This window comes from Sciurus vulgaris, assembly GCF_902686455.1.
Source record: "Sciurus vulgaris genome assembly, chromosome: 5".
Taxonomy (NCBI): Eukaryota; Metazoa; Chordata; class Mammalia; order Rodentia; family Sciuridae; genus Sciurus; species Sciurus vulgaris.
Genome location: NC_136465.1, coordinates 132513774 through 132533233, shown reverse-complemented (window position 1 = coordinate 132533233; position 19460 = coordinate 132513774). Strand labels below are relative to the sequence as shown.

Here is a 19460-nt window from a genome sequence, read left to right as displayed (position 1 = left end):
TGGTCAACAAAATGTAGTTCTAGGGAAAGCGACAGAAGAAATAGTTCTGCCAATAAGTTGCTGTCACTCAGTACTGTGAATTTACTTCTTAATTTCTTGCCAAATACATCATGTTGGCATCATGTTAAACCTGTGTGAGGAATCACTGTTTATTTTAGAAGGGTGAAATCTTAGTGCTTTAATATTTATAGAGGCCAACAAGTAAACATAGATCCAAGACCAGTTTTAGTCATTACTGCTAACCAGAAGCCAGGTTACAATGAGGTAATATATCTAGTTTTTAAGTTGAAGTGCTCAAATGATCTGAAAATTATTCTGAATAGTACTGACAGCCCCAGAGGAAAAACTGTCTAAAACATAGAATTAAACTAAAATATAAAATTAGTTGTATGCCTGCAGAGTTAACGGAGACTTTGCTGGACTTCAAATAGTTACAAATGATGCTACTGCTATTCATTGAGCAAGAAAAATAAGTCACCTTTTTATCAGTATCTGGTTACTCTGTCAAGCTATAGGGCCATCATTATAAGGAGAAAGGGTGGTGTAAATATTTCATAAAGAGGGCTGGGGATATAGCTCAGTTGGTAGAGTGCTTGCCTTGCAAGCACAAGGCCCTGGGTTCTAATCCCAGCACTGAAAAAAAAAAAAAAAATTACATAAAGAAGCAGGATAAAGGCAACTGCCTTCCACTAATTTAGTGACAAAGGGAATGCTGAGCAGCTAGGGATGATTATCCTCACAACAGAGGGGAAAAGAAAGAACCAATTCTCCCATTCCAGTTCATCCAAGGACATACCCACTATTGTGCTTAGATGCCCAACACATCCCAAAGTTGCTTATTTCCTTCTAGCATAGTCAAATAAGCCATTCTGGAGTAGTCTTCCTTTTTACTTGTAGAATTTCACAGCTGAGTAGTTGGGTTGCCCTATTTCGATCAGTTTCAATTAAAATATATAAACCTTTTTAACAAAAGATGCATGATAAGGTGCCCATGAATAATACTCCAGCTATAATTTACTGTTACTTTCCTGCTTTAACAGGGGAAGAACTTGAGGTCCAAATAGTTTTAAGGAATTTGTGCAAGATCACACAGCTAAGCATTGGCAGATGAGGGATTTGAACTCAGATAGCCTGCTTGGTTCCAAAGTCCAAGTACTTAACTATAAAGCTATAGTAATGCTACTTAGGTAAAATTTACAATGAATCACATGCCTAATATACAAGGCACTGCATTAAGCCCTTTTATACATACAGTCACATATTGCTTAATTATGGGGATGCATTCTAAGAAATGTGTCATTAGGTGATGTTTTGCAAACAACATAAAGCGCACTTACCCAAACCTAGATGGCATAGCCTCCTGCACACCTGGACTATATGGCATATATATATATATATATATCGAGAGATTATATAGAGATTATTATATATAGGTTTTATATATTATAATTACCTATCATATATGTATATATAATAGATTATTAAATAGAGAGATTATATAGAGAGATTTTATAGAAAAATTATTATATATAGGTTATATATAATAATAATCTATTATATATATAATAGATTATTGCTCCTAGGGTCATGATGATCAAAACAACATGAGATTAAATCAAGCACAAGAGAAAATTATGCAATCAAAAGATGCAGTAAACACAAGATGTACAGATCTGCTGCTGGCATCACATGGCATGATGTTTTATAATAAAGTTTTTTATGTAAGCAGGAGTACGTGCTAAAATAATAAAAACTACAGTACAGTTAATACATGAAAGCAATAATGTCATTTATTATCATTAATATTACATACTGTACCTAGTTATACATGCTCTCTGTTTGCATGACTGGCAGCACAGTAGGTTTGTTCACACTGGCATCACACAAACACATGGATAATGCATCACACTACTAGGTGCATGACTATATCAACATAAGAATCCACAAATTGGGACATTTGGACACAGGTAGGAGGGATAATAAAAGAATAATTAGGGGGAACTATTCTGTGTGTCTTTGGCATAACATCCTAGCTTGAATGTTGTCTCTGTGTTACCAGACTGCAGGATGTTAGCACAATGAAGTTTTTTTTTTTTTAATAATCTTGTCTTTGCAGGGGTGGAATGGTCCAAACCAGTGAGCAGTATGAATTTGTGCATCATGCTCTGTGCCTGTACGAGAGCAGACTTTCAGCAGAAACTGTTCAGTGATTCTTGGGAGACTCACCAGATCATCAATCTCTTGGGGTGATTAATCAGATCACCCACTTGAGGCTTCTCTAAGAAGCTTCCTGCAATGGAAGGAAAGCTGCTCTGAAGCCAACCTGTGGCACGGGTAGTGGAGGACTTGGCGACGTGTTCAAGATTGCCAGCCCTTTGTGTATATGAATGCATTTGTAAGCACCCCCCAAATTATTCTAAAGGTCCTTTGCTGATGGAGGTATGATACATTTCTCACACAGCCTAAGGTGGATTTTGTTTTGTTCATGTTGACTATCTGCCACACAGAATGTGTGTATGTAATATTCAGTGATATTTGTCATCGAGGGATGACTAGAAGAGCTGCTAAAGAAATCATTATTGTGTGTTTAGATGCTTTACTGTTTGCAGAATCTGTCTTGTGAATGGACTGTCAGCTGTTCAACTGTTCCTGTTTTAAGTGCTATTACCTATCTCAATTACCAGAATCTTGCTGCTAAAGTTGCAAGTGATTGATAATGAATTTTTAACAAATAAGTTTTTGTTTTTGAAAAAAAAATCAAAAGCAGTTACTATTTTATATGGAAATGTGTCTTGATAATATTACCTATTAAATGTGTATTTATAGTACTTCCCATCAATTACAGAGCACAATGATTGTCATTGGATATATATGTACTTACTCTCTCTCCTATTAGGCATAGAGGTGGGTCCTGCTCCAGAATTCTATCTGCTATATTTCTACATTGTGGATTGTTTTACTTCAAAAGGGAAAAACAAATTTGTAGCAACTATGAAGTATCAAGAATTTAAATGCTCATCTCTCTTTTACTAAGAAGGGAGTTTTGAATATGCTGTCTACCTGAAGTCTCTCCTAATAAAAGGCAGATGCCTTTGGGGATGTGTTGTAGCCAGTCCCTCTGCCAGAGTTTCTTCAAAAGGATGCTACCATGTATGTCCTTACATTTTGAAAGGTTTTAATCCTCAAAAGACAAAATTAAAATAACTACACTCAGAAAACACCTACACGTTCTGCTCAAATATGAATTTTTAATGCAGCAATGTTGACTTTGTTTCATACTGCCAATAAACTACTCTTAATACTAAATATTGAGTAAAGTATATTCTTTTTTCCTTTTTTCTTTTTTTTCTCTCTATTGGAGAAAGGCCATTATCTGGCAGGGGAAGCCTGAAGTAAATAATGTGATGAGTTTAAATTTAGTCTCTGCATCTCCCCAGTGGAGATGACTCTCTTGAAATGTAATATTGTCATCACTTGAGAGATAACGATCTAGAAGTGCCATCGTTATGTGGTTTTCCTCATTGACTCCCAGCATATCATTATACAAACAGTACATGTTTATGTCTTTATATTACTTGTCATCGGCCCTCGTAAATTACATGGTTTATGTTTATTCAGCAGAATCGCATCACCTGAAAAGATGTAATGTTGCAGAAGCACTCAATTACCTAGGATTACAATTCCTTTTCTTCCCTCCTGAGGTTAAGACGTAGTCATGTGCCAAAGGAATGGTAGGTGAAGACTTAAGGAGGTTTATTCTGCTCCTGGAGGCTAGAGCTACATTAAAAAAGAGAGAGGTAATCATAATCCCTCCTTTCTAAGGAAACAGACAAAAGGATACTGGTGTAAAACTTCCCCAAACAATTCAATTGGAGGAAGTGCTCGTCACTGACTTTTCCCCTCACCATGAAGGCACGTTTCCTTCCTAGTCTCTGCTTCTCTTATCTGGGAGAATTTTTTTTCCCCCCAAGCGAAGCATGAAGAGTTGTTAAGTGGAAAATGGAGGCTGAATTTTACATGGCGATCCTTACCAGCCTGATCTTCGGGAGCTCGGGTGAGTGGGTCTGCCTCAGTTTCCTGAGGTATCTCTCCCAGATTTAACAGAGAAGTCCTCGTGGCCTTTGAAAAGTCTCTGAAGTAAGGCAGAAATGAAACCAGGTCTCCATGGCAGTGGAGCCAAAGACAGTGAGGAGGGAGCTGTGCCCACCCTGCTGAGAATTCTCTCAGAAAGATCATGAAGGTCTCCTCAGGTCCTCCAGATGCCCTGGGCCGCTCAGCCCCGGACAGGGCATCCTTACAGGGGAGAGAGCAGAACCCTGAGAAGATGTCTTTACTGTTATGTAACAGTCTGTGGCACCCCCATGCCTTTTTCCAATCAGGTTAAAGTTTTGCTTTTTTTCATATTAAAGGAAGAAAATATAAAGGAAAATGATTGAAGGGATGAGGAGATGTATTTTATCTAGAAGTTGTCATTTGGAAGGGTTGTGTATTTTCATGGGAGAAGTGGACATTTTAAGTAAAAACTCATTAAAAACGGTTCTGAGTCTGAATATTACTTTTTAATGTGAATGTTTAACAAGTGGGTATTTAAGAAATGCTGAGGGTTGTTTTTTTTTTTTTTTTAAACCTGTTAGTAATTAAGGAAAAACTGTAGACATTATCACAAAATAGCAGCTTCTCTCCAAGAGTGTAATAAACTCAGTTTGTGATAATCAATATTTTCATTGGTTGCTATGAGCTAGGAGATTGTCCTTGGAAGGATGGAAAATTTTGTTTTATTTTTATCTTATGGTAAATGTGTCCAATTTTTAAAATTTTTACTCGAACTAAACAAATTGTAAACAAATACTTATTACAATGTGAATTCAAGGATTGAAAAGGTGATTTTTTTTTTTTTTTTTTGAGTGAAGGTGATGTGGAGTCAAATGGTTAAAAAGGAAACTGAACTTTACGTAACTGTAGCATATTTACCTAACTGGGCTAACACAAGATACCGCTTTCTTTGGATATGTCCTTCCTTATCCAAAGGAAAACCATATTCTCTGGATAGTTTTATTTATTTATTTTTTAAGTTTCCTTTCCTTTTTCTTATGAGGTGTGTTTTCTTCCCCACACCATGTGATAGTTTTAAAAAGAGGGAGAGGTGGGTGCTAAGTGGAACATTTTGACATTTTTGATCATCAGCCTTGTGGTTTTTATCTTTTAATTTAATTAATTAATTATTAGCCTTAGGATTTTTAAAATCACATGTGCTGACTCTGGGACTATTCTCTTGGAATGGTAGAAATAGCAAAATATAAATAGACCTAGTATTTTTACTTAGCTCATTTGTGGGAGGGTGGTTTTGATTTTTAAACAGTTCTTATAACTTGCTACACAGCACTTTATAAGCTTTTCGTCTTCCAGAGGGGTTTCAGATTGTCCATGTCCAGAAACATCAGTGCCTTTTCGTAAATGAGAGAGTGATCATGGGCTCCTGCAGTGGCACCAGCCAGAACCAGCAGTGGCTGTGGGCTGAGGATGGAAAGCTCCTCCACGTTGAATCTGCACTGTGCCTGGGCTTCTCCAGCTCCTCCGGTGGCCCTTCCCGTGCAGCCGTCCTCACCCCCTGCTCCCAAGCACCCCAGTGGACCTGCTATGAGCAGGAAGGGTTCCTTGAGGTAGAAAATACCTCCTTCTTTCTCAAGAAACAAGGCCCCAAAGTAGTGGTCAAGAAAGGCAGGAAATACCTTCATAGCTGGATGAAAATAAACGTCAACAAAGAGGGAAAAGTGGTCAATGAAAGCCTCTGCTTAAAAAAAGGTGAGCTATTCCTTTCAGAATCAATTCTGAAAGTCCTCCTACTCCATGTCTTGTTTTTATACCTCCAAGGGGAGTCTACATCCCTAGTACGTTTCTATGGAAGATTCATAAGCTACTGTGGACTGTGTGATTTCCAATAATGGAAAACTTCATCATCCTCATCATCAGCCCAACTCTTCCCTATCACCCATTCTTCCTTTCTTTTCTTGCTTATTTTACTAATTCAACAAACATTTCTTGAGCCTCTCCTTTGTGATAGACTACTAACCTGAAATAGTCTGTGCTATTTCATGTAGGATTATAGATGTAGGCATATACATAGCATGTTTATGTAATGACTACAGACAATGATCAGAAAATTATTAGATTTTGCTGACACAGACACCTTGATCTTCTGATGAGAAAGATGACATCATCCAGGTGTGCTTGACAAGGCTGGCAAGGAAATAAATTGTGATTTTTCAAATCTTTTTTATTGATGTCTAAGTGTAGATATCTTTTGAAGGTAACATCCTTTTTTGAAATGGTAAGAACCAATGGGTGATGACAGATTTTTCCAATTTGTTGACCATTAATGGACACAGAAGACTTCTTCACAAACTTCTGGTGTAGTACATCGTTCAGTCCTGAGCTAGGAATTTTTGTTTGTGGAATATACATGCAGCTTCGTTCTCTCTTTAATCATTTTATTGTGAATTTATTCCTCTATTAGAGGTTTGCTTTAGGAAGTCATGAAAGATAAAACTAATAGAATCACAATATATTAGGCACAAAAACGTTTTAGAAATCGCCAGAGAAATTATCTAAAAATGAGGCCTCTCACCAAGGAGATTGAAATTTGTCAAGGTTAAGTAAATTATTATTCCAGATAAATTAGGGCTAGGACTTTAACCTGAATTTCTTAGTTCCTTGTCCAGTATACATTCCCTTATACCAGTGGTTCCCAAATGCTTGACAAGACACTTTTGCCCAATTGGTTGCAAAAGAACCCCCAGAGGAAGGAAAGGAAGGGTTTATTAAAAACACAAATCACTAGGATTTCTTTCCATCATTTCTTCCTCCATAGCCACCTCCAAGATTCTGTATCAGGAAATCTGGATTTATACAAGGTTTTAAAAACAACTTCCAGGTAGTGTGGGTCCATAATCCTGCTTGGGGATTCCCATCTGCAATACCCTTAAATCTTTTACTTAACTGCTCAGGTTTTAGGCTGATGTGTGTTTTTCCACCATGCTAGTCTTTGGACAGTTACCTGTCACTCAAGCATTTCATAAATTAAACTAACATTTAATTAGATAACAGTTGAATGCAGTGGGCTCTTCTACAATGGCAGTTGAGAGTTAAGAGTTCCAGTTCCTATATCATTTCTGGCTATGCAAAGAAAATAAAAATATAAAAGTCAATTAGAAAATCAACTTTATCAAAGAAAATACAGCATATAACCCAAATTTGTACAATTCCTTTCTTGTCGTTCATTTAACAAAGGCCATCCCAAACCACATAGAAAGACTGTAAATATTCCAATTGGACTTCTATAGACAGGAAGTGAGATTCATCCCCACTCACAATCAAATCTTAGCAGAAGATTAATTATTCTGGAGTTTAATAAAGGAGATATAGATCCAGTGGAGAGTTATGCAAGACAAAAGAATTCACAGACAAATTCTCTTCTTCTTTGACCCTTGTATAAAATATGTCCAGTGATGGACTTCATAAATAAAGTACATAGGGCCATTTGCAATTACCTACTGAACATGCCATGTCCACAACATGCCTGGCAATGTGTGTTGAAAAAACAACAGATTTACAGAAAAAGAAAGAGTTTAAATTTGCACAATAGTGGAATAAAAAAATCTTATATTTGAATACACATAAGTAGCATACATGATTTACACAATTATAAGTTAAAAAACAGACACACTTTTCTGCTCTTCCTTAAACTCGGCATCAATTAAAGATTAAGAATGGTATTTGACATAGCATAAAATATGATATTTCTATAGTATGAAAGTTAACCAATTTGTTAGAAAAGCCACTGTAAAAAATTAACCAAAACACCCTTAGATGTTTGCAATAAATGATTCCAAATGTCTCTTTTTAAGTTGGTAACGAAATACTGCAAACTAAGGCAGCATAAATATGCATGATGTTCATCCATAGGATTTGAATTATTTTGTACATTCTTCAATAAAAGAAAGTATACTATAAAGGTAAAAATCTGAAACATATGTTCATATTTGTTTCACAAAGGAAATATTCATGGTTTCATTCAAGCTTCCAAGTAATGTTTACCTAACAAGTATTATGTGCCAGAATTTGTGCTAGTAACTGATTATCCTACACCAGTGATTCTCAACCCATTTCATATTGGAATTACATGATAGCTTTTAAATAATTAAATAATACTAATGCCTAGTCTCCCTCTTCTAGGCCAATTAAATCAGGCATTGTATTTTTCAAAAGTTTCCTAGGTGATTTCAACGTGGAACTGCATCGAAAACCATTAATTGTATCTTACTCCTTAGAGTAATGGGGAGGTCAGATAAGTAAATAGGTAACAGAGTGCAAAAAGAAGAAAGTACCCCTTTCCAATATCTATCCCTGTCACTGTATCACATTAAGCACCCATTCTTCATGATTCCCCTCCTACCCGCAGTGCTAAGGATTGAATCCAGGGCCTGTGTAAGCTAGGCAAATGCTCTGCCACTAAGCTAAATCTCCAACCCCTAAGCACTCATTCTTTTTTAAAAAATTTCAAACTGTAGGTCAGTAGTAGAGTGCTTGTCTAGTTGGTGTAAGACCTTGGGTTTGATCCCCAGCACACACACAAAATTTTATACACACACACACACACACACACACACACACACACACACACATATAGGATAATTTACAATTGCATATTTTTAAGAATTTTTTTAGCTGTTAATAGTCCTTTATTTTATTTAAATGCAGTGCTGAGAATCAAACCCAGTCCTCACCCATGCCAGGCAAGTGCCCTACCACTGAGCTACAACCCCAATCCAGTTGCATATTTTTTCAAACAGCCTTTTGAGTGTCTGCGAAGTTTTACCATAATTCAGCTATCTCCACTCTCAAAAGTAAGAGTGTGCTACTTTTCTTCTTCTCATTTACTCAGTACTCTATAACAAGTTGAATTGAATAGGTTAAAATTCAATTAAAAAGTTACTGTTGTTTTTTTCAGATGAGCATTTATACTAGAGTAAGATATGTCAAATAATCATAACTTACTCTAGTGATTTTCTGTTTGGTTTTCTGTGCTAGGGTTGGAACCCAGGCCTTGTGCATGCTAGGCAAGCCTCTGCCATAGAGCTATACAAGCTGAGCTGGGGTTTTCACTAGAATATGAATATAAAATTGGTCTTTTTATTTACATAGCTCATATTTCTTCAAAACAATATAATAATAGGACAAGTAAGACAATAGAATAAAATTTAATGGAATCTAATGAATAGAAAGTTAATTAAATAGAGTATGTGGGTAGTGTGAAACCAGGAACACCTGTATGTGTCAGATGACCAATTTAAAGAAAAGATGGGATTGAGATATTTACCATTTCCTCTGAAATTCAAGTACCCTTAAGGAATACACTGTATATTTTAGACAAAGGAAGGCTGTCCGTGGCAGACAGACTTTTTTTTTTAAAAAAAAGTAATTTTTGTAAAAACCAGAGCAATAATATTATCATTCTGAGTCACAAGAATGATAATAAAAGCATTGTCCCCAAGATGCCAAGTAATGTGGCTAAAAATTGAGAAACATCATTCTTCTCATATATTCTTTTTCAATCAGATACCAAACATTCAAATATTTAGAGACATTCACGCTATCAGTTCACACAAGCTAGTCATCAATAATGTAATAAGATCTATTTGATAGCATTGAACTTTCATATGAAGACACTGTTGGCTTTTTTTTTTTTTTTAAGGACCATTGCTTCTTCAAGAATGAAAACACACTCTGAGATTTCAATCTCTAACTGTAAATTCTTAAAATATAATATCATAAAGGGAGGGCATCCTGCTTAGCTTAACCTTCATAAATTAAAAAGAAAATTAAATTATATTGGCTTACATTTTGGGATATACTTGTACAATAGTATATTTCAGGAAAGTTTACTTGAAATTTGATTTTAAAAAATCATTTCCTGATGACCTAGTCTTTTATATAACATAGGAGATACGGGGGGGGGGGGAATGAAAAAGTAAATTGCAATGCTATAAGCCTATTGATAACAGGGATCATACACTGAGTCTTTATAAAGTACCCCCCTACCTTATTATCCATGATCCCCAGTGGATGACTGAAATTGTAGATTATATCAAACCCTATGTATACCATTTTTTTTCTATACATATAAATGATAAAGTTTAATTTATAAACTAGGCACAATGAGAGATTAACAATAAGAACTAACAACAAATTTAAAAAATTACAATATACTCTACTAAAACTTATGTGAATACAACCTCTCTCTCTTCTCATAATACCTTATAGTACTTTCATTGTTTCACTTTAAAAAAGCACTTTAGACCTTCTCTTTGATATACCCAAGTCCTGGCCCTACCATTGTTACTATTATTTCAGGGCCATTATTTGGTAAATAACAATTACCTGAACACAAGCACTGTGATACCACAACTGTGGATGTGATAACCAAGATGGCCATTGTGTTACTAATGGGCAGGTAGCATATACAGTGCAGATATACTAGATAAATAGATAATTCAAGTTCTGAGTAGAATAGAGTGGTAAAGCTTGAAATTTCATCACACTACTCATAAAGGTACTCAATTTAAAACTTACAAATTGAGAATTTTCCATTTAATATTTTCAGACTGAGGTTACCTGAAGAGAGTGAAATCATTAATAATGGATGACTTCAAAGCTAATCTTGTCATTCATGCTCAACAAATCCTGATTCAATGAAGGAATGTTTCAACTTCTGGAAAGTGTTGAGTGGGGAAACAATAAAGAAATAATAAAGATTTAAGGACTACTTTGAGGAATACTACATTGAAATTATGACTATTGCCTTTGTCTTCTATCCAATCCAAGTATGAGTTTTAAACCAACCAAGCCATTAAAACTTACAGTTGCATCTATTCCGGCAGAGAGTAGGCTTGGTCTCCTAAGATTAATGAAGCTGCATAGATCTGATGAAGAAAACAAGTTATTATTTGACCTCCATATCTATATGGGAAACAGGGAGATATACTTTAAGGAACTTACTGGTTTGCAAATAGATCAAAGCAAATAATCCTTGGCATAGAAAACTAAAACATTTTGAACTTGCAACTGACTTTAAGAACACCAGCACAAATCCTAGAGCAGATAGATTGTATGGATGTAGTTCTAGAACTTCCAGGTAAAGGTTGAAAAATTCTATCCATGGTTTGGTTTGTGTACATTTTCCAAGGGATACCAAGTCTCCTTACATTTACAAAATCCTGGATGGTTGTCTAAAATTATTATTTTTATTCAGTTGCTTCATATTGTACAGAGAGTAATATTGAAAATAAAATGTCAGTCAACCAATAAACATTTATTCAGTACTCAATATACATTCACTCATTTCTTGTGTTTATCTAAAGGCAGATAAATTTTCAACTGTCCTTGATATGGCTAAGCTGAAGAAATCACTAAAAAGGATTTTGCTGAAGCAGTAAGCCGTATTGTTGGGAGCCTCCATAGACCTGTTGGTTAAAATAATTGTTTAATTGCAGTAATTTAGGTAAAAGCATAAAATGCATAAGAATTGTAAAAGATAAGCCATCATATACACCTTTGAGAGAAAAGGTTTTAGAAGAAATTATTTGTGTTAGTGGCCATGCTTGTAAATATTGTTTGTGGGAGATAACAAAAAGATAGGAAGTGTCTTGGGTATATACAGAACTACTTGGGCCAAGTTGGATGTAACAGACATTTTAGGTTTGCTTTCTCTTTGCATCATCAACATGGGCCTTGTAATGTACCATTATTTTTATATAATCTTTGAAAATAATATCATCTATGGTTATTTATTTGATCATTGAAAATGGCTGGCACATTATTCAGAATTCCCCAACCATTTTCAGCCCGTGTGCATTCTGGGATTTGGGGTTTGTTTGTTTTGTTTTTTGACTTTGTGAGCCCTTTCCGTCATTTAAAAGACATATAAAGTAATTTAATAGATTTTCATAAGCCCTAAAATTCTCATTTGTCCTGCTGCATGAAACAAATTAATTTTTTTTCACTCTAAAGTTTTATCCTCCAGATGATTTACTCACTTTTAAAGGGTGTATTAAATTTAATATCTTCCTGCAGAATAATAAGTACCAATATAGTTAAAATTTTCTATCTCCAAAATGAATTTAATTCAAGTTATTCTGTTTCCAACATGATAAAAAGTTATTTGTATCATTTAACGAAGAGAAGTTAGCAAGCCATGTGTCATCCTTATTGTCGTACAAGAAAGTCTTATTTTTATTTAATTTTAATTCTTTCTGAATCACAGATCAATGAATAAACAAATATACACTGCTCATTTTAAAGATGTGTTTGAGCTGGGTGTGGTGGTTCACACCTGTAATCCCAGCAACTTGGGAGGCTGAGATAGGAGGATCACAAGTTCAAGACCAGCCTTAGCAACTTGTGAGAATCTGTCTCAAAATAAAAAATAAAAAGAACTGGGGATTTGATAAAGTGTACCTGGATTAAATCTCCAGTACCAAAAAATAAAAATATATGAAAATAAATTTTTTAAAAATGTCTTAGAAAGATACAGTCATCGCAAATAATTTCATAGGTGATATTACACTATGCAGAGAACTATTTGCAACTTACGTGCTAAAACATTCTAGATTGGAAGCAGGATGGTCCACCTTGCCTTGAATTGTGTTCTAATTTTGTTATAATGTGAAAACAATGTAGTAGCAATGGTACAATAAAGCTTTAAAAATAGCTTTAACATATTGTTCCATTGTGTAAGAACTTTTCCTTGTATTTGTCAGAACTGCTCTTTCTTGAATAGTGAAACATATATACCTTTTCAAAGAACATCAGAAGAATTCATAGACATGAAAGTATCCAAAGATCTACCATTTTTAGTATAAATTCATACATCTGTTTCAAGGAAGAATTCAGGAGATAGAAAAATAAACTTATTTTGCTAGTTTTTTATATTTCTATAACAGATTTTCTTTCCTTTCATCTACTTAATATTCCTTCAATACCCAGATAATAAGTTTTAAGAATTTCACTTTGACTAAAGCCATACACTTAGAGTCACCTGGGAAACTTGTTAGGAAGGCAGGTTTTTGGGTCTGCATCAAATCTACTGAATCACAAGTTCTAGAGGGGGTGCCAAGGCAAACAGGTGCCAAAGGTGAGTCTGATTCCTACCAACATTTGCAAACTGTTGCTTTAAAATTCACAAAATAAGTTAAGACCAAGACTTATTTCTGACTTCTTAAATAGCATAACTGAAAAGCACAGACACAAAATGAAGATGTACTGGACCTAAGTATTCTGGAAAAAAAAAAAAGGAGGTGTAGCCTAAAATGGAAAATGGACATGTTTGGTTTGAGGTGTTTTAAAAATATATGTAGAAGGTTAATTAAAGACAATTACAGGCTGCCAAATTTTTCCCCATAAGATAGCCAAAAGCTACACACGGTGGTAAGATAAGCTGTGTTATTTGCAGAAGTTAGGAGACTGTTTTGATCATTTATCTAATTTTGAAAGAGTCCAGTTTCATCCACTGAATTAATTATGTAAGTTAACTAAAAACAAAATTCTTAGGACAAAAATTTACCAACTATTCCTTAGTGAAGAGTAAGCATAGCTTGCCATATGAAGAAATATAATTGAAGGCTTGGTATTTGGAACCATTTTTTTTCTAACCCCATCATTAAAATTTTTTTTAAGGATCTAAGAGCTAAAATTGTCATAGGTAGTATTCATCTCAGAGAATTAGCATTGGCTAAAGTTCAAATCACCAAAATGCCGATCTCCCTATACACAAAGCTTTCTATCCCCACAATAGATAAATGTCTATTTAAGGGAATAGTCAAGCACCTAACTCAATTAACTGCAAAAGTAAAACTGTTTATTGACATTCCTTGTGAAGGAAACTCACTAATAGTATGGTTGAGTTTGTCATGTAAAAACACCTCAAGGATCAATCTGCCAGTCTGTGTCCAGAGAGGCCGATTCAAGCACAAAGACAGTGATAGTTGTACGTGATTTGGAAGAATAAAGACAGAAACTAAAAGGAACATCTAGAAGACTTTCAAAGCCTAGACCTAATAGATATGCAACTAGAGTTAATACATCAGGATTATGTACAATGCCCAGTTATATTTCAGTTTCAGATGAATAGATCATTTTTAGTATATTCGTGATATACAATAAAATATGTCATATAATCTTTATAGTATTGTCTATTTGGAATAGTGAGTTATACTAAAAAATTATTGGTTGTTTACCTGAAATTCTAATTTAACTGGGTGTCACTTTTATTTGCTAAATCCATCAATATACAAAGCACTTTGCTCAACCCTCTACATTTCAAAGGAAGCATGCATAATAGCCATGATTATTTTATTAGCTTTTAGGACAGTTGTTGCTATATATATTTTTAATGATTATATATAAAATTTATATATATATATTTGTATCTTATTAAATGGCAAAAATAGCTTTGTTGTTGGGATCCTTTCTCTCTCTCTCTCTCTCTCTATAGTTCTTAGGACAAAAATTTACCAACTACTCCTTAGAGGAGCGTAAGCATACCTTGCCATATGAAAAAATGTAATATATATAATCTTTTTTTGTACTCGGAATTGAACCCAAGGGAGCTTATCCACTGAACTACATTCCCAGCCCTTTTTATTTTACTTATTTATTTTATTTATTTATTTATTTTTATTTATTTTTGAGACAGGGTCTTGCTAAGTTGTTTAGGGCCTTGCTAAGTTGCTGAGACTGGCCTTGAACTTGCAATCCTCTTGCCTCAGCCTTCCAAGTGACTAGGATTATAGGCATGTGCCACCTTGCTGCTATTTGTATCTTATTAAATGGCAAAAATAGCTTTGTTGTTGGGATCCTTTTTGTGGTCATCCTCATGTTTACATACATTATCATATGAAATATATTAGTCCATTGAAACTGGGATGGAAAGGAATAAGGCTCAAAATGGGTCAATAAAAGAACAGAAAAGGGAAAATGTGATAACTAATTACTTCTTTAGGACACTTTTACCCAGCACATAGTAGTTGCTTCATAAATAGTTGTCCGAATGAATGAACCAATAAAACAGAGTAAAAACTAAAATCTTTCCCCTGCCAGTCTTTAAGCCAAAACAATTCGTAATGGTTATCTGATATGATAACATTTTGTGAGTTCCTGGAAACTCACCTTTGATGGAATCAGTGGAAACATCTAAACATATCACCTCAGCCCATATTTATAGAACTTTCCAATGCTTCATATTATAGGATTGTGCTCTAAAGTCTTGCATACAAAGGGTGTTCAATGACTAGTATTATCAGCATCACCTGAGAGATTGTTAGAAATGCAGATATTGCATGTTAGCAGTATCCTCAAAAGATGGAGAGCCCATTTTTAAATTATAGCTAGGTGAACCTAATTCAGAAAATAATGTTGTTTTACTGTGGGAAGTTCAGCCTTGCAAAGTAAAGCTATAAATTAATTCCACCAGCTCATGTATTTTAAATCAATTCACCATTCTTCCAGAAGATAGATAGCTTAGAAAATACAACAGTTCCATGATTTGGGACTCATTCCATTAGAATTAAAAACAGTTTGCAACAATAGGTACCAATTGCTTAATAGGGTGACTATAGATAACAATAATGTACAGTATATTTCCAAAAGCTGGAAGAAAGGATTCTACATGTTTGCATCATAAAGAAACAATAAACATTTGAGGAGTTAGATATGTTTAACCAGATTTAAACATTACACAGTATTCAAAGGTATTGAAACATCTCTATCACCCCATTAATATGTGCTACATTGATGTCTGTATGTATCAGTTAAAAAGAAAATTAAATGCTGAGTATGGTGGTGCACACCTGTAACACCAGCAACTTGGGAGGAAGAGACAGGAGGATCGCAAGCTTGAGGTCAGTCTAGGCAACTTAGCAAGATCCTGAGCAGTTTAGAAAGATCCTGACCTAAAAAAAAATTAAAAAGGACTGAGAATGTAGCTCAGTGGTAAAACACCCCTGGGTTCAATCTCCAGTACCAAAAAATAACTAGTTTATTAATTAAAAAGTACAAATTACATTTAAAAACATTTGCACTAAAAAGAAATAAATGTCCTTACTCCCCCAAGGAATTGTCAGACTTCGTGATGAAATTAAGCAGGTCATTAACAGTGATTCTCTTGTTTAATACCTTCTTTGAAAAGCTGAAGAAAGCTATATCAGTTACCCATAGAAGAACCAGTACACATGCTATATACTCTGAATTTTGCATTGAGTTTTGGAGATTAGCGGACCCCCCCAAGAAAAAAACAATCCAGCAATCCCATAGATGTTCATGGAGTAAATTTAATTCTGTTTTCTACATGGAGCTGGCGTTTTTTTCCCATAGCACAGTTTTCACAACTTTCCCGTCACCATAAAACTGATGGAAGGGGATGGGTAATTGCTTGGACAAATGGACATTGTCATCCACCCAAAGGATCTTTGCTTTTTCGTACAATTCATCTTATCTACATGCCCATTACTGAAAGGTGTCTTCTTTTTCTAAGTAAAATTGTTTTTATGTGAAGAATCCATAAAATGTGAGAATAATTTTTGTAACTGTCCTTTCTTTACCTCAGCTGGCCTGGGAGCAGAAGTTTCAGTGAGGAGCACTAGAAACACAGCTCCTCCCCAGATCCCTACTACTTTTAATACAGTTCCATATAGCCCGGAGCACCTTCTTAGGAACACCACGGAGGCCTTCATCAGGAACACTACAGAAAACCACAGCCACAACAGCAGCAAGAAGCCTTACCCCAGTCTGCCTGCGACTGGAACTGCAGATACCTCGTGGGTGCCATCGACTACTTGGCCCTTCTCCAGTACCACCAAAGAGGTAAAAGGTGGGGGGTGAGGTTGTGAACAGCCACAGGAAGCCCATGGCCTGAAAATACTTGCTTTGTTAAAAAGGCCACTATTTCAGAGGCAGACCAGGTGCCCTGTATCTTAACTATATAAATGGTACACAAATGCATTTTGCATAATGAGAAAGATCTTTGACATTGAATTGAAATTTCTCTGTCTTTGTGAGGTGAAGATTATTAGGCCTCTGTAACATAACTGTACGCCTGTAGGTTGGCTATATTTTTTTAACTAAATCAGGGTTCACAGTCTTACGCGTAACTTGAAACCAGAAAATAGGAGTTGAAGTCAGTAGCTGGCGGGGGACCCTGCATATATGTCATAATCATTTCTGTTGTAAATGAGAGAAAGAGTCACACAGCAACAGCAGAGTCAGAAATCACTCTAATAATGGACTGGGAACGCAAAGATAAGCAATAGTAACGTGCCATTTCCACATCCACATTTTTGAGCCTCACCTACTTATGGTCTCCCTTAGTATGTAAGGTGACAGAAGAGTGAAGTGACTCAGAGGCAGTGATAGCATGGCCATCTTGAGGAATCCACTCCAATAGTGGTTCTGTCTCAAATGCTCATCACTTTGGTTTGGCTTTCCTTTCAATGGGTCACCATTGAGGCTGTAACAGTGTAATTCCAACAGATCAGAAAAGGTCAGGTACTGGAGCCATGAGTGTAGCTCAGTAATAAAGTGCATACTTAGCATGTGTGTAGACCTATGTTCAATCCGCAGCTCTGGAATGAAAAAAACAAAAAAGGATCTTTGCTTTTTTTTCAGGTTTCACTTGGCAGTGTTCGGCTCTTTCCTAATAAGCAACCCAAATAATTTTAAAAATTAAATTAAATTTGCACTATTCAAATGGCATAACACTCATTTAGTGCTCTGGTTTCTTTTGTATTGGTTCTAACCTAATACCACACGTGGTTCCCAGTTAGTGAGCCCATGCTTCATTATTGATCACAAAACAACTGTAGCCAGTACCTCGAACAACTCATGGGATCTTATTTTTATTTTCACTTTTCTATTACCATAAATCTTCCCTCTGTCCTCTCCTTGTCACTGAAGAGAAGTTAGGAAGGCCCCATTACCTTTCTGGAATCTCTTTACATCATCTTTACCACTCAGCATTCAATCTTCATCCATTAACAAAAATATCCACTTCAGGAATCCAAACTCTAATTATGATTTAAAGATTAGTTTCTCCTCCATCATTTTATCCAACATGGACTTAAAATAGGGAAAGAGGAATGTGTCCAAAGTCTTTCACTTTCCACCTAGACTTTTACCCACCTATCCTGGCTCAGTAATTATGGGTTCAGATCTGTCTGGACTTGGAAAGTGGGAAAGGAAGACAGGAAATGGAACAGGAGAGCTATGACTTAAGGCTACCATCATGAACTGGCACTGTGCTCTCCCTAATTCTCCAGCTCCTGAACCCTTTCAGCCAGTAACATGAGTGAGAGATTCACCACTTACTTTTGAAAATGAGTGTTTGTTGGTGGAACACCTCCTTATTTTGGTTGAATGAATCTCAACCAAAACTTCCTTACTAACATTAGTTTACAAGAGTATTCATTTGCATCAGAGCTTAATTATATATAACACTACAGAAAAAAAATAAGTGTATCAAATAAGAAACATTGAATAAAAACTAGCATAGATACATCTGCTAGAACACCAAAAGTTTGTCTTTTGGCAAAGAGACTACTTCCCATTTTTGCCCAGGTTTGACCATTGTGAAACACAGAGTTTCAAGACTTGGCTGGACTCTGCTGAAATCTGTCCAGAACAACCAGCTACAGAGCTCTGATGCAGGCACACCACCCATTGGGCCCATCCAGCCCTGTATTACAGAGCTCACCTGACTCAGCCCCCAAGCTGGGTTTGTAGCTTTGGATCATGGCAAAAACAACAGTGATTTTTAAAAGCCCTTTTCTAGAATGAAATCTACTGCGGTGCTCATATGAGTTCCCTCACGGGCACCAGAATGGCTATAAAGCCAGGTATCTCATGTTCCAGTTTTTTGTTTGTTTGGTGGGCTTGGTTTGGTTGGGGAAGGGGGTGTTTTGTTTGTTTGTTTGGTTTGGTTTGGTTTGTTTGTTTGAGGCTCAGGCAAGATCTTGACAATGTCCGGAGAAGATAGGGTGGAAAAGATAAACTCTTTCCAAAGACAGTTTCTACAATTGCAACTTCCCGGGACTCTAAATCATAGCGTAGGCATCCCTGCTAACTTAGCAGAAGCATTTACTTTATAACAGTCATTATAAACAGCTGTAGTTGGCTGTACCTTGAAAAATTAAAATGAGTCACTTAGGTAGGGAATGCTTGTTCTTTGAAAATAATTTCAAAAAGTACTCTAGGTGGACAAAGGGCACCCAGAAAAGTACAAAGGGGAGTAAAATCATCCTACTTAATTGATTGAAATTATGTTAAAAAAAATCTCTATGCGTTGTCTTCCTTATCATACAGCACCTGGTTTGTGAGGATTTTGTGCTTAGTCTCATCGAACTATGAGGTGGGGT

The 19460-nt window shown here is 35.6% G+C and overlaps 2 protein-coding genes across 3 annotated transcripts in view; both read left to right on the top strand.

The window, feature by feature from the left end:
- Positions 1-3995, top strand: part of PTPRR (protein tyrosine phosphatase receptor type R) — a 246176-nt gene extending 242181 nt beyond the window's left edge. Inside the window, exon 14 of one of the 2 annotated variants that reach the window (XM_079141329.1) lies at positions 2117-3995. In XM_079141329.1, the coding sequence (XP_078997455.1) occupies positions 2117-2210 (94 nt within the window). In that variant the 3' untranslated portion in view covers positions 2211-3995. The remainder of the gene's footprint in view (positions 1-2116) is intronic. The other variant, XM_079141330.1, reaches the window with a different exon arrangement.
- PTPRB (protein tyrosine phosphatase receptor type B) overlaps positions 3985-19460 on the top strand; it is a 115157-nt gene continuing 99681 nt past the window's right edge. The window contains 3 exon segments of the mRNA XM_079141334.1: positions 3985-4054; positions 5407-5802; positions 16658-16914. Coding sequence (XP_078997460.1) covers positions 4000-4054; positions 5407-5802; positions 16658-16914 — 708 coding nt within the window. The 5' untranslated portion in view covers positions 3985-3999.